Here is a 24,827-nt window from a genome sequence, read left to right on the forward strand (position 1 = left end):
GTTGCTCTGAGTCTCTGGGCACCTAGGTTTCCACAGGAAGTCACAGGGCCGGAGAGCTGTTGGCCTTCATATTTGCTGCCCAGACTGAATGCGATATGCAAGTAGCATTCATGTTTTTATGGACACAGTGGTGCAAGTGCCTGGCTGCCTGTCTTGTCATCCATACCAGTGACCTGGGCTCCTATCCCAATCTGGAGAAAGCAGCGGTTCCGTAGGCAAAGGCTGCTTCAAGGGTACTCAGGAACCTCTAATTCTGGCTGACATGCTGTCTCGTCTGAAGAGACCAAGCCCCAAAATATTGGTTGTGGCTGACTGGTCACTACCAGGGGTTACTTAAGCCACCCCACCTCGCACACATGTTGCCGCCCCATTTTCCCTACTCCTTTGAGATCTTGCGTCAACTCACTGTCAGGACTGACTGCCTGTGGCCAAGGAGGGAGCAGGTTAGGGAGGGTACCATGGGGTACCTTCTCTCTGTTCTATGCAGGAGCTTTGACCTTGAGGTGACCCTTTGGCAGCCCTTGCACAGATGTCCTGAAGAATCTTCCAAATCACACCCTTAATGCTCCTGTGTATATTTCTTACTCTTTATTCATGAAGGAAGAACAATGTTAGTATTTTGTGTTATAATTATAGGTCTCTGGGTAAAGGACACTATAGTGATCACCTTTTCTGCGTTAATGCTTCCAGGGTCTTCAGACAGAAGTTTCTCAATCAATGAGGAAGAGCTGGAGGGAAGTTTCAGAAAGTGGAACATTCCAAATAAAGGCCCCGAAGAGTTATTTAAACCAGAGGTGCTGTTCTTCCATCCATGATGTGGGGTTTCGGCAGGCCCCCTAAGAGCTTACCCTGAGCACAGGGGAGGATCTAGTCAGGCACCTGTCAGGTACAAATCTTGACAGGTAAAAGTTTAAATGAGTGGAGTGGCCCTGGAGGCCTTGGGGAGAGCCCGGAGGACAGCAAAGGGCCCGGGCACAGGCCTGTGTTCCCCTTGGGAGAGGCAGCACAGTAGATACTCGACTTCCGTGGGTAGGAATTTTCCTTTTTAATCCATTTCCTTATTTCTTTTTGTCTTTCCTTTCTGGAATGTAATCATAGACTAAAGATGTTGTTTCTTTTACTTACCAATATTTCTCCAGCGTCTACAATAATGCCTGGTAGTACCCAGTAGAGTTCAACAAACATTTGTTGAATGAATAGGTGCGTCTTACTCATTTAGGGGGATGACTGCCAAAGTTGAAGTGATACATTCCTACTCCGCAGACATTCCCCATAGACCCTGTAACCAGCATTCATATTTTTGTTTTCAATACAAATCGCTCTGGACTTATGATAGACACAAATAAGAAAACTTGTAGATACAGATCTCAGATAGAGAACGTTCTTCACCCTACGATCTAAAAGTTTAAGAAACTCCAGAACAGCCAAACTGAAGAAGATCTTCGTGGTCTAGCGCAACCCTTTTAATTAAGGAAAGAATAAAAGCGTCACCCAGTGACCCCGTTACCTAATCAAAGCAAGCATTCCAGAATGCTGGAAATAATAAAATAGCAGTAACTAATATGTACTCAGTACCTGCATGTCTTCCTGTGATGAGCCCTATATATGTCTCTCACCTCACTTGCTCTTCATGACACCCTAGTGGTATCCTTATTTTATTGTGAGGAAGCTGAGGCTCAGAGAACTAAGTAATCTACCCTAGGTCACACAGCATGTAGGTGGCAGAACCTGGACTTGAAGCTGGGATTATTTGAGCAAAAAGCCTAGGCAGCTGTACTATAATGCCAGGACTCTCCTTGTAGTAGACTGAAAAGACCCTGCACTCTAGAGAAAAGAGGTGGTCTTTGCAGTCAGTCTAATACTAAAGACGTAGGACTTTGTTCTTACACACCCCCATTAGCTCGTGTCCTGTGATGCTCTTTTCTTTTTTGCCTCCCTGGTGAGCCCATTCTCAGTTCTTAAGATTCAGCTTAAGTTGTCTTCCCTCTGAAGCCTTCTAACCTTCCCACCAGCGAGAGAGTGCCTCCCTCTCCTCCGTCCCCATGTTAGGTATAGATATTGGTCCCATAAGGACATGTTATATTGATTTTTATTATAATGAACTTGTCTGCCTCCCTGACGTGGGGAGTGCTGGCCCCACAACTAGCACAGGGCCTGGCAGGTAGTCGATGCTGCTCACATTTTTGAGTGACTATATCAATTGCAGTGTTGTTCGTTGCAAGCAATAGAAATCTACCTGGCTATCCTATCAGAGAAGAATGCTTTTGAAGGGGTATGCGGCAGCGCACTGAATGAGGAAAAGCTGAAGGACCAAGCTCAGCAAGTGCAGGAGCTGCAAGAGCCCTGGGATTCAAGTCTCTTGTTGGGACTCTGCTGCTAGGATGTGAAGTTCAGCCCAGGTTGGAGAGGCACATGGGCCCAGCTTGTTTATGTATGCCTGCCTTCTTTGCATCTTGAAAGAGCAAAGCACCAGAATTGATGTAGTCACCATGGCTATACTCAGGGACAGAAATGGACTCCCAAAGAGAAACCATCCAGAGAAGGGGAAAGGATGGCGGGTGGTCTGCAAACAGTGACGGTCCTCTGTGGTGACTCTTTTCTTTCTGGTGCAGATGCCACCACGATGTAGCTCTCCCAATGTGGGGCCACCTCCACTTCCACAGAAATCACTGGAAACCAGGTAGGAGGCCCAAGCGCTACCCCAGAGCTGCTGAGCCCTCAGGCCCTTCTCCGGCTCCTGACCTGGTGGGGCTGGCCGTGCACGGTGAACCTGGCCACCAGGTCCTGTGTACACTTGCCATTTTTCTGACTTGGCAGCAATCCAGGCCCCAGCAGTGGCCAAAATGGGACCAAAACCTTGGAGCAGTAACAAACCATACCTATCACCCCTGGCCCCAGAGGGGCTTCTGTTCCCACAGGCTGAGGGCATTGCCACTGAGAAAAGACCTGGCCAGGGGATAGGTCCTCTGTTCCCTCCAGCGGGTCATCAGAGCTGAAAGCATCCCATGATATGTGCCTGTCACTTTTGTCAGCCCTCTGGGATATCCTCCCTGCTCTCAGGTGAATCTAACCGTGTGACAAACCATGCTTTCTAGGAAGGGCCGTTTCTCCTGCAGGAAATTGGTCAATTGCTTTGGATAAGCTTCACGTAGCAATGAGCCTATAATGGGCTGGCCTATGGGTCACTTGGCTATCATCTGTCTAATTTCCTCTAAAATGAACCTATTTCTAGTTCCCTGTGTCAGTTCTTTAGAACACATTTTCAAATAATGGAGATACAGAGCTTCACTGCCCAGAACAGGCTGTCTGTCAGCCAAGATATCTGGGGAAGACAGCCACAAGCATAATGGAAATTCCCCAGAGTGGCACAGAGTCTCCAGTACCTACACTCAGAATCTCACCTTCCAGCCTGACCAGGCGGTGGCACAGTGGATAGAGCATCAGACTGGGATGCCGAGGACCCAGGTTCGAGACCCCGAAGTCACCAGCTTGAGCACGGGCTTATCTGGTTTGAGCAAAAGCTCACCAGGTTAGACCCAAGGTCGCTGGCTTGAGCAAGGGGTTACTCAGTCTGCTGAAGGCCCGCGGTCAAGGCACATATGAGAAAGCAATCAATGAACAACTAAGGTGTCGCAATGCACAACGAAAAACTAATGATTGATGCTTCTCATCTCTCCATTCCTGTCTGTCTGTCCCTTTCTATCCCTCTCTCTGACTCTCTCTCTGTCTCTGTTAAAAAAAAAAAAAAAAAAAAAAGGATCCCGCCTTCCAGAGAGCCATTTCTCCCTGAGCCTGTAGCCCCAGAGCAAGTGGTGGTGTCAAAGAGGCCATTAGCAGAGTGAGAGATTTGGTTTATGAGTTTATTCAGGAGAAACTCAACACAGAGTAACTCACACTGCCCAGACTCACAAGAGACTAATGTAAACAGATGCTGATTTACCGTATTCATGTGAATTGAGAAATATCACTGCCAAGGAGACTTATCAGAAGGTAAACCTTGTGACAAGTGGCATTGCCTCTTCTCTATCCAACCGGTGCCCTACTTTGCAAAATAGCCCCCAAGAAAGCAAATTTCTCTAGCAGACTAGTCAGGATGTGCAGAGCCAGAGCAGAGCAGAGTGTTGGAAAATTCTAGCAGGCAATGCCTCAGAGCTAGGCCTGGCTGTTGTGCTTGTCTCCACCCTAACGTAATTCCTCTTCCCTAGATTACTCTAAGACTCACAGACAGGGCAGTGTGGCCACCTTTCCTCTCTTTGAGTCTGGAGACATTGGTCTTTTATGACCACAAAACAGTCAGTTCACATTGATCCAACAGAACTGAGTGTCTTCTAGCATTTTGAGTCATGTTTCAGAAATTTGATTTGGATTTAAGTGATGCTTTCTCTTATGCCTTCACCAACATGACAGGTTATCCCTGAGACAAGCCTGTCTCATATGTAATGGTTATGAGGATAACCTTGTCTCCTGACCTTGACCATAAGTCTAAGAAAAAGTACTGGTTGAACATTTAGAATGGCCTCTATATGAATAATACTGTGAGCCTCCTTTTCCAGTAACTCTTTCTTGTGTGTTTTTCCAGGGCTCAGAAAAAACTCTCCTGTAGTCTAGAAGACTTGAGAAGTGAACCTGTGGATAAGGTCAGCCCACCAGTCTCTCCCTACGACTCCTGAGTTACTTCTTTGCGCCCAGCACAAGGCTGGGACACACAGGCGAGATCTGGGTCCCCACCTTGTAGAGGCTTTTATAAAATCAGTGGGGAGTCAGGAATTACATGGGCATTTTGAGAAAACCAGTCAATGTGTGGCCCAAGGCGTCCTAGAGGCGGAGTAAGTCAGGACATGCTGCCTGGAGTTGATGAGCAACACCGAGGCGGGCACAGGCAGGTTGGGGGAATGGGGAGCAGGAGGAGGTAAGGTCGGGACCACGAGGCGTATCAAGCTTAAGAAGACCTTGTATTCCCAGGGTACCGAGAGTATCGCAGAGATTCTGAATGAGGAAGTAATGTGGATAAAAGAGATGATCTCAAAAGTGAGCTGAAGGACGATTTAGAAGATTGGAGAGAAAGCTTTTCTAAGAATCTTGAAAGATGAAGAGGGCTTTGTGGCCCCTTATGAGGGTAGCCCTTGATCATGTGGGTGACCCCTGTGCTGGAGGGGAGGGCCACAGGCTCTTGAGTGAGGACATTGGAGGCTAAGAGGTCCTGCCCTGACAGACACCTTCACTGAGCCCGCTGCACAGGACCCCTGGGCTCCAGCAGTGCACCAGCCTCCCTGGTGATACAGAGCAAAACCAGAAAGGCGGGGGCCACAGGCACCGGGGCCCATCCGGGAGCTTTGCTCCCATGGTGGTGTGCCTTTGGCTGCTCCTGCTCCAATTGCTGGCAGCTGCCCGGGACATCTATCTATGGGGTTGGTCAGTGATCTGTGTTTCCTGCCATGGAAGGTGATTACCTGACGTAAAGATGTGGGGAGGGGATGAGCCTTGCAGATTCAAGCTGGTCCTGAGTTGTTTGTGACTAACACAGGTCTCTGTTTCTCTATATTATTGAAACCCTCCTTGTCATTCCACAGTGTGTTGACGGGAACAAACCCTCCCTGGTTGGAGAACCCAAGGTACGTTACGTGCATGTCCCTGTCACCTATGTGGTTGTATTGCTTGCTAGAGTGTTTTCATTTCATTACAGCTTTTGTAACCATAAAATGTTAACTCTAAGGGGTAAGAAGACGAAAGAAAAAACAAAATTTCCCATTTTCTTGTGCACCCAGCTGTATCGTGTGCTTTCACTCCCACCATCTGTGGGAGAGGGTGGCTTACGACCTTCTCCATATTATAGTCTCAGAGAAATTCATCTTTAACAACCAGGCAGTGTAGATATGATTGCTGGGAAGGGGGATATGATCTCAACACAGTGAGAGGAGTGTGACAGCGCTCACTGTTTCTGTGCTGATATGTCACAGGAGTTACACGCAGCCTCAGCTGCAAGGATCTTTCTAGAGCATCCCTCAGCATTGGTGACTGAGAGCTCATTGTAAGACACCCCCTGTATTCTTTTCTACCTCTGTCTCTGATACATCTTCTGAGCTTCCCTAAATGCGCATCCCTGACCCCAGCTCTCCCTCTGGAGCCCATGGAATATATCATTCTCCACTGCTCCTCACAGCTCTAGAGTTTAAGTCCCCAGACCCTCTCTGAGTTAAATGTCCTCTTCTCATGTGCAGAGATCATAAGCCTGTGGCATTCCTACTCAGTGTCCTTGGCTCAGCACCGGGTTCTCAGTGTATCTTCTGACTGTGCCCGGGCCACACTGCAGTGTGGAATGGAATAGCATCTGGCCTGTGTCTTCTTCCCTAGAGGGACTGCTCTTGTAGTAGTGCGGTCAGTCCAGGCCCCCAGCACATTATTCTTTCTGCGTCTCTGTTTATGTGCTAGGCTGGAAGCAGGAATTGTTATTCTACTTTTAGAAACAATAAAAGATTCTGAGGGACTGAAGAGAAAGGGCTTTGCTGAGTTGGTCTGACTCAAGGCCGGGGCTCTTCGCACTCAGGGGTGCGGCCTCTGTGCCAGGCAGTCGGTTACATGCTGCTCCCTGGCTGGGGGTTCCAGCGCCCCATCACCAGGCTTACTTCTGGAGACCAGAAAAGCAAACCTGATTCGAGCATTCTGTTTCTCCTGTATCCCATCCTGACCTTGTAAGACCTTCTGCTTCCCAGCTTTTCTTCTTGGCTGAATGGAGCTAAGAGCCCTTTCCATTGCCTTGGGGTCCCTTTGTTGTCTTTCTCACTGGTCTGGGCCACCTTTGAAGCCCATCCTTGGGTTAGGTCCATATGCTCTTGACATCTCAACTCCTCAGCAAGCTCCCAGGGCCACTTGTGTCATGGCCTTGGTTGTCTCTACCCTGTCTTGGCAGGGCACGTGTGATGACACATTGGAAGCCTGTTTGAGAGCCCGTATTGCCTGTGTGGGAACTTGGAGTCATAAGCTTCAGTTGTCTAAACTTTTGAATGCTGCCTTCCCCAAAGACAGTGGTTCACAGGTCTGGCTATGCATCGGAGTAATTAAGATCCTTGTTCAAAAAACAGATTTCTGGGATCCACTCCCAGAGGAGCTAATTCATGAGGTCAGTTTGCAACTTGGGAATTTATATTATTTTTATAAGTGCTCCAAGTGATTAGGAAGCACCCAGTCCCTGGACTAGCATTTGGAAACTGCTGGTCTTGAGCACATGTCTGATCAGGTCCAGTCTCCACCTGTGGGTCATGTTGAACTCAAAAGTCACATGGTCTTCATCTCTCAAGGCTCTAATTATTCACCAGTCGTTCTTTCAGAATTCTTTGAGAATTTAGCTTACTTTTCCCATATCCCTCCTTTCTGAGCTTATTTGTAGGGCATTATTATTCAGTGTCCAACAAATGAATTGGATTTCAAACAATTTCTAGGAAATTTATTGGACACATGGCTGTTAATTAAAGAACTTCAAAAGATGTTTCAGTCATAGAAGTCTCCCGTTACTTGTCTGACTTGTCAGTTTTGAAATCAGCTTTGTCTTTCATATTATCTTTTCTTTTGAGTCCAACCAATGGATCCACAGCAGAGTCCCTTAGAAATGTTGCTTCAATTTTTCTTTTTCTTTTATTCTCACTCAAATGCATTCCACTGTATTTCCCTCATATTTGTGAATTTAGGGGCCATTATATCTTTCTTGATGAAATACGTTCAATTCTTCTTTCCCTTTTAATCATCTTGTTTCTTTGGGACACTTTCTGTGGCCAGGGCCCATGTCGCTAGGGCTAAACCTCATGCAGACGATGACCCCCAGTTCCCAGGGGACTCTGTGTTGGCCTGTAGCCCTCTCGCTTATTTTGTTGTCATCTACCCTGAATGTATATACACCTTCTCACTTTGCCTTAATGTGATATTTTTCCAGATTACTATTATTATAAAACATAATAATTACCATATAATATATATTAGCTATGTTTTAGCTATGTTATAATATGTTATATTAATTATTATATAATAAAGCAATAGCTTTTATATAGTTCTGGTTTATATATTCAAAAAGCTCAAAGGATAATTCGCAGCTATTAATCTGAAACTAGACCACATGCAAAGGCATCTTTGCAAGATGCCTCTGCTTTCTGCTTAGTCAGTTGCATTTAGCCCTGAATGTGGGCTTTACTCCATCCCTGTCACACTTTGTGACCTTGGACAAGTTTCTTCCTTTCTTAGAACTCTGGTATCCTTTCCCAGCCTGGACTAAATGATCTTTGAGGGGGTCTTTGAGTCAGCCTGAGTGAAAAATGACTCTTGGAGAATAGGGAGTTTTTCCTGTAGCCAGAAATTTCCTAACTGGGTTTGAGTCTGAGACTGACAGCTAATTTAACATCTCTCCTTCCAATAGGACAGCCCTTTCGTGGCAGATCACAAATACCCCACATTACCTGGGAAGCTTTCAGGAGCCATGCCCAATGGAGACGCTGCCAAATCTACTCCCACCGCCTCACAGCCTGACCCTGCAGAAAACAGCCTATTGAGGCTGAGTGAGTGTCCAGGCCCCTGAGCTGGTGACCCCTGGAACAGTGGCCCTGGCATATGCAATTATTGCACAAGATTCTGTGCCCACCACTGCAGCCCATAATTGGAAAATGATGGGGGTGGGTGAATGGGACCAGTCATACCACTTCCAGAGACTATGGCTCCCTATCTGGGTACAATGCTTCCTTCAGTAAACACTTTAGAGCCCAGAAAACCAGGGTGTTTCTTTCCAAATGCAAGAACTCCACCCCTACCTCTCCTCTTCTATTCCTCCTCTCTTGAACCCCTTCCTGTTCTTCCCATCATTCCTTTTTTCCCTCCTTCTGAGACTCCCCACACCACCCTTGCTGTTCTCTATTCTTCCTCCTGTCATCCTGATCTTCTCTTTCCTATCTCTGCCGTCCTCTCAGCAGCCTGTCTATTTCCAGTAAGATGATATTATGGGCTCTTCCCAGGGAGAGCATTCCCTTAGAGAAATGGAATCAGTGACCAGTGGGCCAGGATGTCAGTCCACAGGTATCCTTTTGGAGCTTAGGATCCGAAACCATGGCGGTGTTTGCTGCTTTTCATGCTTAAGAGGCCATCTTTCCCCAACAGCAGCAGCAAATCAGTGGGGTCCAGGAGGAAATGTTCTGGTCCTGGAAGAGTTCTCCCTGTCCCTAGCTCCTCAGTCTTGGCTGTTCCCTGTGCCTGCCCATGTGTTGGCTTCTGACCTCGGCCAATTCTGCCTTTGGCTGCAGGAACTCCAGATAAGCTCTTAAATGAGTATGACCTGGTGACACTCAGACTTGGTCTTGCAGCAGCTCCGAACATTCTAGTCTGACAAAATGAGCCCTGGCACCAGCACGAGCATGTGGGCCCAGCGTACTGGGCCCCTGCCGTTCTCCCTCCCGCTCCCTGTATGTGGGTACCCCACCTGCTGGGGGTGGCTCCAGAAGCATCCGATCCCCTCACATGAAACGTTCTCTCACTGCACTGACCCTGTGGGTCCACTTTAGTTACCATTCACCCCTTCCTTCCTCATGGGATTATTTTTCTTTTTGTTTGAGTTTTTCTCTCTTGCTCGATGACTCTCTTGTTTATTTCTTTGCTTCCTTGTAACTCTGGTGGGCTGGACTTGGGCCTCTCTTGCTTCTTCATGTGGCTTCTCTGCTTCTTGGTTGGCTGGAGATCGTGGCCGGAGTGTCAGTGCCCCTGTATTAGGTACGGTACCCTTCCAGGTGAGGTGGAGAGTGAGATGCCTGTTCCCTACCCTAACACCTGCTCCCAAGGGCTCAGCCAGGTCCCCCTCCTGCCTGCACTCTCCAATCTCCTTTGCGAAAAAGAAAGCAAGCTCCCTGCTGGAGTTACCTGCAAGCACTAGGACCCCAAACCTGTAGAATGTGAAGACATTGCCTACCCAGGCTAGAAACCTTAAGCTTACTAATTCCTCAGAGGGAAACCTGGAGTGTGTTGAGCCCCCTCCTGAGAGCTTGGTGTAAAGTTCTTCCCTGAAGGCAGACCCGGGCAGACTCTTCCCAATTCCCACTGCAGGATTGGGAGTGGGGAGAAGTTTCCAAAGGCCATGCCCCATCCTCTCATTCATACACCATCATGTTCTTTCGATCTCAGGAGACACCGAAAGTGGTTGGGACGACACTACAATGGCCAATGACTTCTCATCCACGTCATCTGGTACTGAGTCGGGTCCCCAGTCTCCCCTGACACCAGATGGTAAACGGAGCCCCAAAGGCATCAAAAAGTTCTGGGGAAAGTAAGTTGGTGGTGATGGTCACAATTATGTTGCCTAGAGTTAATATTATTCTTGACTGGGCAAAGAGTGCCCTGTCAATTCAATTAGATGTTGGAGCAGCATAAAAATAGAGTGGTGATATTTGGTAACAAGAATTTGAATGACATTTTTAGAGCCCAAGAAAAAGAAGCTATGAAAGGCACCCACTACCTACAGCCAGTTACCTTACACGTCATTCATTCTAGGCACCCATCATAGCACACATCCTGAACACATTCTCTGCAGTTCGAGCACACGTGCCTTGGGAGAGGCACACATACGAAACCCATTTCTGCCATTTTAGGGGTCAGTCTGTGTCTTAAGAAATCTTTGAAATAGAAAGCTGACTACTTGCTGACCCAAGTCTGTGAAATGAGGCAGAAACCAGAGCCTCCTACTGACACCAACCTTCACTTTCACTCCCATAGGGAGTGGCCCAAATCCCAGAAGCAGGGTTAGAACTGAGGCTTGGGTCTGGCCAAGGAGCTGTCATAGATCATGATCTTTGTCCTCTGGGGAGGCACTGGGAAGTGCTGAGTCTGGTTTCTGTGGCCCTGTGTAGGAGGGGGAACGCTGTGTCCATGATTTTAGACTGTCCTTGACAGTCTCCACGGTGCCTCTCCACACAGAATCAGGAGAACTCAGTCAGGGAATTTCAACACCGATGTACCAGGGATGGCGGAATTTCGACGTGGTGGGCTCCGGGCGACTGCAGGGCCAAGACTCTCTAGGACTAAAGACACCAAGGGCCAGAAAAGGTAAGGCTCCCTCTAATCCATCTACAAAGAACTGTGTGAAATCCTGTCTAGGGTGAAGTGGGGACAGGCGTTCTGGATGTCCCAGAGAGTCCAGAGGTACAAGGCAGGAGCTTCCATTGTAAAGCTTCCCAGCCTTTCCCATTTGACGCCAATAGACATCAATCATGCTTATAGGTACACCAAGGAAGAGGTGAGAGGCTTTTCTTATTCTGGGCCTTTAAGAAATTCCCTCACTTTAAGGACAATACCACTAGGCATTCAAAATATATATATATTTTTTTGTATTTTTCTGAAGCTTGAAACTGAGAAGCAGTCAGACAGACTCCCGCATGCGCCCGACCGGGATCCACCCAGCACGCCCACCAGGGGGCGATGCTCTGCCCATCCAGGGTGTTGCTTTGTTGCGACCAGAGCCATTCTAGCGCCTGAGCCAGAGGCCATGGAGCCATCCCCAGTGCCCGGGCCATCTTTGCTCCAATGGAGCCTCCGCTGCGGGAGGGGAAGAGAGAGACAGAGAGGAAGGAGAGGGGGAGGGGTGGAGAAGTGGAGAAGCAGATGGGCGCTTCTCCTGTGTGCCCTGGCCGGGAATCAAACCCGGGACTTCCGTACGCCAGGTCGACACTCTACCACTGCAAAATATATATATATATTTAAACCAGCATGTTAGGGGTACTTTCCTAGAAGGAACCTTATGAAATATATAGACTTCTAATATTTCATAAATCCCCATTGATTTTTAAAAATAAATATAAAGTTGCTTTGTCAATTTCTTCTCTCTCACCCCCCCAAAAAAGACTGTAGGGATTTTAAGTGTGCCATTAATATTCACACCTTACATGAAAAATTTATGTCCCTAAGAATTGATGGCTTTGTAATACCCAGGTATCCTGTCTAGAAACACGATCTTGCTCTTCATTTATTCACATCTTTTTATGTTGCTCAGCTGAATGTTACAGGTACCCCCCCACACTCTGCGTCCCCACTCACAGTTACACGGGAACCACATTCCTTGTCGTGGCAACTCCTAACCATTTCATGATTTTGGTTGCTATGAGTGGGATTTTAAAAATTATTTTAACATAAATGTCAATGTCTATGCACTGATGGTATGTAGAGAATTGTTGATTTGTGGATGTCATAACTGTTACTTATGTGTGTGTTTTATAACTAACCACCCTACTGAATTCTCTTGGGTTTTCTAGGTGGACAGTCATATCATCTGAAAGGAATAGCTTTCTTTTATTTTTACCTTTCTTATTTTTATTTTATCTCTTCTTATACTGGCTGCAACTCTCAGACCAGTGTCATTAGCACTGATTAAAAGTATTGGCTTGAATGTGAACGCTCCTAGTGTTTCATTAATAAATAAGGCATTAGCTGTTGATTGAAGTTTGTTTTTGTTTTTAATGTTAGAAACTGAATCTCTTTTCCTCATTTTCTAAGTGTTTTCCTAAAAATGGTGTTGAACCCTATTGAAGACATAGTTCAGTTGTGGCTCTTAATCCTAATGGGGCAGGACCCTGGGCACGTGGCATGTGTGCACATGTGTGTGGACAACAGCATGCGTGGATGGCTGCACATGTGAACAGCCTCTCAAGGATTGTGTAACTGCCCCCCCGCTCTCAGTAGCTACAGGTTACAATTCAGACCAGGTGTTATCACAGGAAACTAGAGACTACCTCAAATGAGCGTGTTGTAGTGGAATTTTTTTCAACTAGATTTCATGTTGGAGATTGTTAAAATGTAGTTCCCCTTTTTGTGGGCTCAGTTAACTTCTGATGGAGCCTCAGGCCCTCATATGAAGAGGCCTATGCTGTTGTTCTGCTTCCCAGTGACTCCAATGCCCCCTTTGCCCAGTGGAACACAGAGCGCGTGTGTGCGTGGCTGGAGGACTTTGGCCTGGCTCAGTACGTGATCTTTGCCAGGCAGTGGGTGACTTCTGGCCACACTTTACTGACAGCGACCCCTCAGGACATGGAGAAGGTAAGGGCTGAGCCCTGGGCAAGGAGATTCCCATTCTTCCCCAAACCAACCCCTGGGGATATGAGGCCCCTGCTCCTCCTCCACCCCCCCACCCCCCACTCCACCCACAGGAGAGTACACAGAGGAGGCTGAGACTCCCTCTGTCACTGCAAATTCACCCCCTGGCGCTGGGCAGGGTTCCGCTGACACCCAGGTGGAATGTCTCCACACAGACTTGGCATCCTCTGAGGGCCAAGCTGCCCCCTGAAATTTCACATCTGTCTTGTCTTTCAATTTCAGGAGCTAGGAATTAAGCACCCTCTTCACAGAAAGAAGCTGGTTTTGGCAGTAAAAGCCATCAACACCAAGCAGGAGGAAAAGTCTGCACTTCTAGATCACATTTGGGTGACACGTAAGGCACAAATATATCATGTTTCCGGTACCTCCTCAGGGTAGACAGTTTCCCTCTGAATGTGTGCCTCCAAGTCGGCTGTCTCCTTGGGAAAGGCACATGGATTGCTAAGCCTTATGGGAACACAGCTGGAACTCCGCGATGGTCATTCGCACCTCCCCCCGCCCCCCACCCCCCGCCAATTTTTATTGGCATCCACATTCTCCCATTCTCATAAATCCTAATGTGCCCGTTTCTTCCTGTGTCTGTAGGCTGGCTGGATGATATCGGCTTACCCCAATACAAAGACCAGTTTCACGAATCCAGAGTGGATGGACGCATGCTGCAATACCTAACTGTGGTAAGGACTTTTCCTTGCAATATTTCAGTTGTTCCTGTGAGCACTCAGCTCAGGTGTCCCTATAGGTGGCTGTTTTAAACTTGATCCCACCACCTCCCTCATATCTTTAAAGGTCTAAAAATTATGTTGTTTGTCACATAAGAGGTTCAAAGTAGCCAATTACAAACCATTGTGCTGAAAGCCGTTGGTGTATGCACATGCACCTGCTGAGATGTGGTTGACTTGTCTATGTTTGGTCTGGGAAGGAGCCTCAGGGATCTTTCATCACTTTAGAAACTCTGGTTCAGCCTGACCTGTGCTGGTGCAGTGGATAAAGCGTCAACCTGGAAATGCTGAGGTCGCCGGTTCAAAACCCTGGGCTTGCCTGGTCAAGGCACATATGGGAGTTGATGCTTCCAGCTCCTCCCCCTTCTTTCTCTCTGTCTCTCTCTCCTCTCTCTCTCTCTCCTCTCTAAAAAAAAAAATGAATAAATAAAAAAAGAAAAAAGAAACTCTGGTTCATCAACCAAAACTCTCCTCTTCCAGAATGACCTACTCTTCCTAAAAGTCACCAGCCAACTACATCATCTCAGCATCAAATGTGCCATTCATGTGCTACACGTCAACAAGTTCAACCCTCACTGCCTGCACCGGCGGCCGGCTGATGAGGTGAGGGCAGGGCAGTGCCTAACTAGGCAGCCTTGAGCCAGGACACCTGTAAGGCTGGGCATAAGAAAACGGGAGTAACATCACGAATGGCTGCATTTTGGACCACAGTGCTTGGGATTCTTGCCTTTGCCAGTGTTTTGTGGGGTCCCAAATACTCCATTGCCTATACTTTGTGTCCCAAGGGGCCACTGGACCTCTAAGGTCCCTTGGGGAGACACATGCTATGAGCCAGAGGGTAATAGCAGCAAGTCTTTCAAAGCCATCATAATAATTAAAGTAGACGAGAAAATGGGGCAAAGGAGAGGGAGGGGAAAGACGAAATGGAAAGATGGTGTCAAAGGCATTGGAGAGGAGAGGAGCCCATAAGGAGCCAGACGTCTGGGAAGAGACCTCCCTATTGGTAAATGTGAAGTTAACTGGCCTCTAGTCCCATGTGCACAGGGGACCCATGATCAGGTTTTGCTAGAGAAGAAAGAGTGTGGGTAAACACAGCAACCCAAATACTGGAGAAGGCCCTGCTAATAATGTTCCATGAACCTTAGAGCTCTCGGTGGGCCCTGAAGCTGCAGGTTGTTACTATACCCCATCTCCTATGTTCCTGGGCACTAAGTCTGGCTGCTATAAGAGTAACTCAGCTTCCTGAGGGACTAAAGACTCCTCCCTCTACCTTCCATCACCTATTGTTTTTCCTATGAACAAATATGTTTTGAATGCCTTCTATATGTCAGGTACATGCTGGGTATTTCGAAGACCCATTGCCACTGGAGGGCACGTAGGCACAAGTATCTTAATGTGTGCTCTCCTAAAATATTTGGCCACACCAGGGAGATTTTCTGTCCATAAAACACTCAGCTTATAATTGACAATCCTTTTTAAAGTTGTGTTGAATCACTGAATGAATGACTATATACCTTTTGGAACTATTGGTTTCAAAGTTAACCAGAGGATTAGGGAATACCAGGATTCTAGAATCAGATATCTCAGTGTAGAATATTCTGCAAGACTCCATAAAAGCTTTACTTCCTGGAACCTGCAAAGGCTCTCAGGCTGCTGGTCTTGCTGCCTGAGTCACTTGGGCACAAGAGCTGTCTTCCAGTGAGGCATGCAGGGCAGGCCCGTTCGCTGAGGCTGCTCCACAGAGCACCATGGTGGGGCCCAGCAGACCTAATCTCTTCATTCTTCTTCTCCCCCTCACAGAGCAACCTTTCTCCTTCAGAAGTTGTGCAGTGGTCCAATCACAGGGTGATGGAGTGGCTGCGATCCGTGGACCTGGCGGAGTATGCGCCCAACCTCCGTGGGAGTGGTGTCCATGGAGGTCTCATTGTGAGTGGCCCTTTGGACTTGCCCACCTGCCTGCATGAAAACCGGGCTATTCAGAAACTGCTTTCTCAAGGGCTAGACATCAGTCCTAGTAAAAATAATTTATATTTCCTCTGAAATCCTTGTATTAGTTGAAGTCTCAAGAGTGTGTTGAGCATTTGTGGTTGAGAATTAATATATCTCATAGAAAAGAGAGGGCTTCGGGAAGGTCTTCCCTAGCCACAGACCCAGAGGATTCCAGGACAAAGGGGTTGTGTGAGAATCAGCCCTCAACTCCACCTCCTCCTAGAGGAAGATGGCACTGGGGAAGTGAATGAGAGGCCACCAAAATGTCACTTCAGGCTTGCCATGATGCAACCCTTATCATCACTCAGATCTGTCAAGTGGCAAAACCTGTGGGAAAATGAGGAAGCGGTGGCTTAGATGTCACCCAGAGTGGTCCCTGGGAGACTACTGCCTTATCTAAGAAGTCACACAGTTCTTTGCTGGTCTGTGAGAATGAGATGATCAGTCAACAATTATGCTAATGTCTGTTCAAAGCCAAGCCCTGTGCCAGGTAGAGAGAGGAGGGGGACACAGGTCAAGGGGGTAAGCTTCAGCCCCTGCCCTGGATGCCCTCCCAGGCCTCTGGGGGCCCATTTCTTAGTGTCATCCCTGGAGCCACCATCGTCACCACTGAGTAGTTTGTCTCATTTCTTTTTAGATCCTGGAGCCACGATTCACTGGGGACACCCTGGCTATGCTTCTCAATATCCCGCCACAAAAGACGCTCCTCAGACGCCACTTGACTACCAAATTCAATGCTCTGATTGGTCCTGAGGCTGAACAGGAAAAGCGAGAGAAGATGACCTCACCAGCTTACACCCCACTGACCACCACAGCCAAAGTCCGGGTGAGTCGCCAGACCGTTTCTGTGGAGTCACAGAGACCTTCCTTCTGGCCGTTGTATTGTATAGCTGCTGACCCAGCACCTGGTGCCAAACCAGTACGTGCCACCTGGATGAGGAGGCACTCTTGACTTCTGCTTTGGCCTCATTGTTAGTTGTTGTTAGGACAGTTCCTTGCACTCTTGTATCTGAGGAACAAAGTACAAACAGGTTTCTTTTTTTTTTCAAAAAGGTTTCTTTACATAGACATCCCATGCAGGGAGTATTTATTCTCAGGAGACCGGGAGCTTGTCCTTTCCCCCAGGTCTGTCTTGACTAATTTTCCCAAGTCTGGGCTCCCTGCAGTCATGCCCAATTTTGTGTCACAGTGCTATAGCAGGGGTCTCCAAACTTTTTACACAGGGGGCCAGTTCACTGTCCCTCAGACCATTGGAGGGCTGCCAAATACAGTGGTCCTCTCACTGACCACCAATGAAAGAGGTGCCCCAATACAGGGAGGGTTCCTCTTGGCAGCGGCACTGGTTGCCCCACGGAGTAGCCAGCACATAGATATGCAGAGATCCTGAGGTTGTCCAAGTACCAGCACTGCACTGGGACTCCGAATGCCAAAAGCCCATCTGACCTGCCTGAGCCACACTGTCCTCAGCCCATGTCCTTCCCGGACCGCCTTCCCCAGAGGAGCAGGACAGGAAATGTGTCTGGGGAGACAGGCAGACACACTGCTGGGGGAGCTGGAGAAGGGAGGGAGGGCCCCCAGGGCTGTCCCATCTGGCTCACAGGGCAAGTGGAAGAAAGGGGGAGCTCCCCTGTGTGGCACCAGCAGCTGTGGTGAGACAGAGCCTCTAGGCATCCTAGGCTCCCCTGGAAATGCCCACGTCACTTCTGGGACAACAGGGCAGGAGTTTCAGGAACAGAGTCTCAGAGAAGCAGCTCTCCATGTTCAAGATTATTTATCTGTTGGTCTTCCCCCAGCATAGAATTGCTTACGGGAGCTCTATTTTATTTGAGTTTGCCTTATTTCTTTGATCAGAGGCCTGGCATGCAATGTATGTCAGTCACTCCTGCACACCAGCTTGCTAATCTCACAACCTTGCATTTGCTGTGTTTTAGCCAAGGAAACTGGGATTTTCACATTTTGGAAATATAAGAAAAAAGAAGTTTGATGAATCGACGGACTACATTTGCCCAATGGAGCCCAGTGACAGCATTGGTGACAGAGTATACAGTGGCTACCGGGGCCTCAGTCCCCTCGATGCCCCTGAAGTGGATGGGCTGGACCAGGTGGGACAGATTAGCTGATGCCCCTGTCACCTGTCCTCTCTGTGTACTGAGAACTCACAGTAACAACCGTGTGTATCACCACGTAACTGCATCTCACCCCCCGCACGTGTGCATGACTTGCAGCGAATAATCCAGCACGTGTGTACCCCGGGGCCAGCCTCTCTTCAAACCCTGAAGGTAGCCGGAGCACGGGGCTGCACCTTGGCTGAGGGGCCAGACGTTGGGAACTACTGCCAAAGGTAGACTCTGGGGGAAAGACGCTTAAAGAGGCTCGTACATTTTCAGTAATTCCTAATGCCCATCTTCGGCACCGGTGGAAGTATATACTTGGACACAGGTCCAGAGGCCATGGACAATCTCCAGAAGCTCAGCTCTCGGCCCCTGCACTGTGCTTCGGTTGAGGGGCAATCTCAAGTGCCTTAGGCCTGTGGCCACAGAGTCTTGGCTGAGATCAAAGGGGCGGCGGCAGCAGGGCTTTCTGCTGCAGTGACAATGGAACTGTGTTGTGATTTTCTACAGAGGTGGTTGCATCTTTCTGGTAATAAAAACAATATTTATGTAGAAAGGAAACAGTACAGTCTGTCTTTAATCTTGTTGGGGGAAGAGAGCTGAGCACATCTGGAGATGGAGTCCTGCCCCTGCCCAGCCTGAGAGCCGGCGGCACTGAGCCGGGCCCTCCGCGGCTTGCACTCAGGATATGCCACACATCGAGGACAAGGGGGATGGGGCCAGGAGGGACTCACTGCCCCATAGCCTTCAGAAGAGGTCTGTGGCCCTGTGGCTTCAGGCACAACCTCCCTGTGTCTCACGTGCCTCCTGACTGTAGGTCACATCTGTCGTGCAGACCCCAAAGTTGGTTTCCGTGTCAGTGGCATGAGCCACCTAGTTAGAGAAGGGGGTGGTGGGAGACAAGAAGGCGGCCTTGCTGGGAGGACTTTCTGTCCTTTTCTGTGTTTGGCCAGCTTCTCTGTTATTGACCCAGCTGGGCCCATAACCACTGTGGGGCTTGCTCTGTCTGTGTTGGCAGCGCTGCCGCAGACCTGTCCTCCTGATTTACAGGCTAACTGATAATGGGTCTTCCAGACGGGCTTTGTCTGGCCAAGGTCTGTGTGAGGGACACGCCTGGCTAGTCTGGGCTCCTGCTCATGAGCCTCCAGTTTGTCCCGGGGCAGCTTTTGGCTCCTCTGCTTCCCTCCGGGCCTCATCTGCAGAAGCATAGTAGCCTCACTGGGACTGGGACTGTCTGGCAGCCGGGCCTCACGTCCCACTGAGGGCACTCTGATCCGGCCCCGGATGGGCCTCACGTCCCACTGAGGGCACTCTGATCCGGCCCCGGACGGGCCTCACGTCCCACTGAGGGCACTCTGATCCGGCCCCGGACGGGCCTCACGTCCCACTGAGGGCACTCTGATCCGGCCCCGGACGGGCCTCACGTCCCACTGAGGGCACTCTGATCCGGGCCCGGACGGGCCTCACGTCCCACTGAGGGCACTCTGATCCGGCCCCGGACGGGCCTCACGTCCCACTGAGGGCACTCTGATCCGGGCCCGGACGGGCCTCACGTCCCACTGAGGGCACTCTGATTCGGGCCCGGATGGGCCTCATGTCCCACTGAGGGCACTCTGATCCGGCCCTGGACGGGCCTCACGTCCCACTGAGGGCACTCTGATCCGGCCCTGGACGGAGCTGACGCCCAGGTTTGCTTCTTCAACTACCTGTAACATCAGGCCATGGCCTCTGGTCATCGTCAGTGAGACAGGGACAAGCTTGCCAGCTGGCATGGCTGCTGTTCGATGCCGGTGCCTGGGCCCACGGCCTGACAGGTGCTCCTCGCGGCTGGTACCTGGGCATTGCAGTTGTAGATAGAGCCACGGTCAGCGCAGGCCCTGTCCCTTATTTCTCAGCATATCCTGGTGACGGTATCTCTGCCTGTGCCTGTTTTCAAACTCTGCATGGAATTATGTCACTAATTCTCTGTGCAGCCTCAAGCAAGGCCTCTATCCCTTTGTGAGCCCCAATTTTCCCACCTGTAAAATGAGGGGTTATAGGTGATGCCCTTAGAGGATGCTTCCAAATTTACAATGTCCAGATAGGTCTAAGGGAGAAGGAGCGGGCCAGCATTACCTGAGGAGGAGGGAAGGGAGGGAAAGGGTGTCCTGGCAATGAGGTTGTTTACCTACACCTATTCTGGGCATCAGTGCCCAGGGTCCTGTTGGTGCCAGAAATTGTCAGCGAACTCAGCATCCCGAAGGCCTTCACTTCTGCTTGTGGAAATGGAGCACTGAACATATACTAAAGGCTGTTTCTGACAGGTTCTGTCTGTGCCCTGCTCTGGTGTACCCTTAGAGCTGGCACCGAGGTGGGGACCCAGCGTGTGCATGGCATTATGGGCTACTGGGAGCTCTGCTTTTCTCCGGGGACAGAGGCAGCATGTGCTCTGCCCATCTGTGGCTCCCAGGGCCTAGGGGAGCATGCCTGAGCAGGACAGGACTTGCATGCCATCTCTGTGAATTGCGAGTGGAGTCCACATGTGCTGACCAGGCTGCTGCCCATTTTACAGATGGCACCTTCAGAAGGCACTGTGATGCAGATAGGGCTCCTCTCCCAAGACATTCACCGCCTCACGGTAGGCCCCTGACCCCCTCTCCATAGTGGCACAGGTGCTGGGAGGCCCCGTGAGTTTGGTGAGGTGCTGTACAAAGCCTGACAGCCCTGTCCCTGCTCCGGAGCCTGTGTCATACACACCTCTGCTGGGGCACAACAAAGGATGGTGCTGGGCACTGGGGCCAGGACCTGAGCCAGCCCCAAGGCAGCAAGCGGTGCGGGGCCTTCTCCACTGGCCTGAGGCTGGGCCTTGAGCTCTTCAGTCCATTGGGAAAAGGGTTATGGATCTTGAGCCAAAACCAGCTAAAGTGCGTTAGGTCTCAGGTCCTCTTTCTGGGGCTCAGAGCTGGTGACAAAACCAAAATGCTCAGCAGCTCTGGGTCACCTGCCTAGTCGGCCCAATGCCCAGGCCGCCCCTCTGGTCTGGTGAACACTATTCTACCCTCTTTGCCCATGAGGCACATCATAGATATTAAGTCATGTGAGCACATCCTAGCGTGCCCAGTGTAGACAAACTGTACCATGGGGAGGCAGCATAGACTCTGGGACCTTGGGCAAGTCAGCCTTCCTTGAGCCCTGGCCTAGTGATCTGCAAAGCAGGGCTAAAGATACCTTCTTTGCAAGGCTTACAGACAGACTAGGACTGGCAGGAAAAGGCCTGCCACAGGGGAAGGTCACACTCCTGATGCCCCATACATTCTAGGGCCTGTTAGTTCCCAAACTGCTGCGTCATTGAGCCCACTGGCGGTAGCTGCTGTTCTGTTGAAGCTACTGTCGCTGTCTTTGCTCGCCTACCTACAGATACACACTCAGAAGGCTGTGTCCAGGGCGGGGAGGAGGGCAAGGGCATCTCCCTGAATCCAAGTGAGATCGTTTTTATTCAACTTCTTTATTTTTGGTTTACACACTTAAATGAATCCACCCAGCTCTGCCCTTATCACCTCTGATAGGTTTCTGGTGGCCTTGAAAAAGCACCTTTATGTCTAAGGGATGAGCAATTTATCTTGAGAGTGCTGTCTATTCTGACCCAATACACAGGGTCCCTGGGACACCATGGACTTACAGGGTGCTAGTGTCAGATGGGACCACACCCAGTGCCCGCTGCTTCCCATGTAGCTGCTGCATGGTGGCCTTGACCCAAACCCTGTTCAACTGCACCTTCGGCTGTGTCCTTTCAGACCATGCTGAGCCAGGACCAGATGCTGAACAACTCTCGCCTGGCTGCTCCCAACGCTGAGGACTGGAGATGACTTCTTCATGGCTGAGAGCCGGGAGAGGCACGTGTGGGGACCCGAGGCTGGGCGTCAGTGGGGAGCTGGCACACAGCCACGGCAGAGCCCAGACTGCGGCAGGCAGGGCGCTCAGATGTGGGGCTGACGGGAGGGAAGTGGGCTGTGGACAGATGTCCAGGCGGTGCCCCAGCGCCCCGAGTTCAACCGTGCCGTGCTCTCCACCACAGCTTGTATATAACTTTTCTACTTTTCTACGTGACTGCAGCCCACTTCTGTGTGGAGGGCAGTGAGATAGATGTCAGTGCAGTCGCAATGGCTCATGCTGTTCCTGGTGACAGCTGGGAGGCTCTTACACCAAAGGGGAAGGGCTGTGAGTTCATAAAAGCTCTGCTAGAAAAAAAGTTCTAAAAAAAACGTTCTAAATGTTCTGTGGTGACTGAGCTGGATGAATGATCATAGGAGCCCCCTTCCCTGGGCTGCTTCCAGACAGAAGCATATGTTCCCACTCACAGGAATCTGGCCCGAGTGGGAGTATTTGGGGTGAGAACAGGAAAGGAGCAACGAGACTCCCTCCCAGCCTATCTTCATCTGCAAAGCAGGCATGTCTCAGGTTCGCGCTGCTGCTGGGCCTCCCAGGGCGAGCAAAGCCCTCTCCAACGCCCACACCCACACCCACGCCCACGCTCTCGCCCCAACTGACAGTACAGTCTCCAGCCTTCTCTCATCAGGCTAAGATACAATTCTGATCAAACAGCTCCCCTCTGTGGAAAGCTCTTGGAAATCTCAAATCAACCTTTCCACAGCACCTATCTTCCACAGAAGCCTGTAAACCTCGGGAGTCTCCTACCTCAGGAAAGAGGCCCATGCCCCTGCCTTACAGTCCCCGCCCAGCCCGCCCCCTCGTGACCAGCCCCCTCCTTCACACTGTGATGGCTCCAGCGAGGCCCCATCTCTCATCTGATTTCCCCTGCTGGTCTCCTACTTGGTCCTTCACCTTTCCGGTTGGTCCCCTCCAGACTTTCTCTACCCCATCCCCAGAGTGACCTTCCCAAAGCATTGTCTTAGCCTACTTTTCTGGCTAAGGACTCCATTCTAGAATTACCACAAATTAGAGTTCAAAAGCTTTCCTCAGCACCTCAGGCCCTTTAGAATCTTCAGCCTTCAGGAACCCAAGCACAAGCCTATGCCTCCATCTATTGCTCACTGTGGGGATGTATTTTACTTCTAGACCTTGTCACAAGGCCAAATCCTGCCTGCTGAGACCCAGAAGACACGTCCTCTTTCAGGAAGCCCTCACTGGTGTTTTGGTTGGAGGACCCTGTGTCCCTTGAGCCTAAGCACTTTCTAGCTCACCTTGAAGTAACGTGTCTTCCTCCCTGACATACATACCCAAGCTCAACACAAACTCACCGAGCATGAATGCCGAGGTCCTTGCCTAACGGCACTGATGGCCTGGTGAGAGAATACAGATCTGTGCCAAACACAAGTACTGATGGTACAGATGGCCCAGAAGAGGTTTCTATGGCCTCAACGAGTGTGTTGTCACTTTTAATGGAGGACTGGACTGGTGACTGGGACCTAGAGGGCTCCATGGAAGAGGGGCTACTTGCATTTTGAAAGATGAAGTAGTATCCCAAACTATGCCAGAGGGGAAAGGCACACCAGACAGGTGGACTTGAAACATCTTAGCACCTCCTAGGAAGCTAGTATAACAAGCAGTTTCTCAACCTTTGCACTGTCATTGGGCTGGATAATTGAGTGTGATGAGGACGGTTCTGTGCTGAGCATTTTTAGCGGCACCTTGGCCTCTCCCGCTAGATGCCAGTAGCACTTCCTCTCTAGTTGTGATAGCCAAAAATATCTCCAGACTTGGCCAGATACTCCCTGGGGTTGAGGGTGGGGCAGGATGCCCTCAGGCTGAGAACTGCTAAGCCAGAGAATGGGGTCAGAGTGGGAGACCCAGGGAAGGAAGTCTGGTGAGGCCAGCTGAAGCCAGGCCCCTGGAATTTATCCTGGAGGCTCGGGGGGGGGGGGGGGGGGGGGCAAGTGAAAGCAGCGGTTTAGAGCAGGAGATGAGCATCTGTGTTTAAGAGAAACATCTGAAGACAGGACCTTACCCATCATGCCGCGCCTGGAAAAGCACGGACGGGATTCACTGAGGATGTGCTGAACACAAGGCGGACAGAGGCTAGCTGCAGCCAGCACCCCACCACCAGCCCTCTGTGAGCCCACCTGGTGGGCACCGCCCAGCACAGCTTCAGAGTTCTCCTGTAGCTCACCCCTCTTTCCCCCTCCCTTACCCACAGATATGTTACTTAAGAAACCCAGCAACACTGAGGTTTAGCAATGCTGCTACTATGCCAATTTTTTGTGGAAAGGGAAGGAGTGACTTGGAATTAAAACAGAGCCAGATTTGAAGCCCAGCTCTGCCCCCTACTGGCTGAATGACTGGGGCCAACAGCTTTGTCTCTGAGGCTCAGTTTTTTCTTCACCTGTAACTTCAAGAACAAAATCCCCACAGGATCTGTGGCTTGTTATGGGAATTACACAAAATCAAGCGCCGAAGGGGTCCCACCCACTCACAGGTAACAGAGCAGGGGCACGTTGTCCTGGCCACAAGCAGCAGGAGGAAAGACTGGTCACCTGTAGCCTTTTGGCTTAGTCATACAAAGGATTTAAATAGCTTCTAGAACTTTGTTTGCAAGTTCAGATGCTTCTCTCTGTAACCACCCCTATCCACCTCACCAGAACGGCCTGAGATATAGAAGATGCTAGCAAAAATGCATCCTTTCTCTCCATCTGTTATGCAAACGCAGGGAGTCTAGAATTTCTGGAGCCTACCTACCCTGTGGATTCACTTATTGCCCTGACGTGTGTGTGTGTGTGTGTGTGTGTGTGTGTGTGTATAACAGCGTTCCTATTTCAAGGGTCTCCCCACAAAAGAAGAGTGCACATGGAGGGTCCCTGAGCCTTCTAGTCTGACTTTAAAAATAAAACACTGTGTGTGGGGGGGGAGGGAGGGGTGGTCAACAGAGATTACTGGGAGTTAACATGACCCCACTTGGATTCTTCTGAAA

The 24,827-nt window shown here is 49.9% G+C and overlaps 1 protein-coding gene across 10 annotated transcripts in view; it reads left to right on the top strand.

The window, feature by feature from the left end:
• Positions 1–22,102, top strand: part of PPFIBP2 (PPFIA binding protein 2) — a 159,105-nt gene extending 137,003 nt beyond the window's left edge. For 3 of the 10 annotated variants that reach the window (XM_066250859.1, XM_066250861.1, XM_066250863.1), the window contains exons 12-28: positions 691–794; positions 2,613–2,680; positions 4,580–4,637; positions 5,571–5,612; positions 8,402–8,540; positions 9,706–9,738; positions 10,147–10,288; positions 10,936–11,064; positions 12,897–13,047; positions 13,327–13,438; positions 13,690–13,778; positions 14,304–14,426; positions 15,624–15,749; positions 16,450–16,638; positions 17,744–17,914; positions 20,475–20,540; positions 21,697–22,102. In XM_066250859.1, the coding sequence (XP_066106956.1) occupies positions 691–794; positions 2,613–2,680; positions 4,580–4,637; positions 5,571–5,612; positions 8,402–8,540; positions 9,706–9,738; positions 10,147–10,288; positions 10,936–11,064; positions 12,897–13,047; positions 13,327–13,438; positions 13,690–13,778; positions 14,304–14,426; positions 15,624–15,749; positions 16,450–16,638; positions 17,744–17,914; positions 20,475–20,540; positions 21,697–21,768 (1,814 nt within the window). In that variant the 3' untranslated portion in view covers positions 21,769–22,102. Of the gene's footprint in view, positions 1–690; positions 795–2,612; positions 2,681–4,579; positions 4,638–5,570; positions 5,613–8,401; positions 8,541–9,705; positions 9,739–10,146; positions 10,289–10,935; positions 11,065–12,896; positions 13,048–13,326; positions 13,439–13,689; positions 13,779–14,303; positions 14,427–15,623; positions 15,750–16,449; positions 16,639–17,743; positions 18,485–20,474; positions 20,541–21,696 lie in introns of those variants that run through there. The other 7 variants (XM_066250865.1, XM_066250868.1, XM_066250862.1 and 4 more) reach the window with 7 other exon arrangements.
• The last annotated feature ends 2,725 nt before the right edge of the window (positions 22,103–24,827 follow it).

This window comes from Saccopteryx bilineata, chromosome 1 (assembly GCF_036850765.1).
Source record: "Saccopteryx bilineata isolate mSacBil1 chromosome 1, mSacBil1_pri_phased_curated, whole genome shotgun sequence".
NCBI classification, from domain to species: Eukaryota; Metazoa; Chordata; class Mammalia; order Chiroptera; family Emballonuridae; genus Saccopteryx; species Saccopteryx bilineata.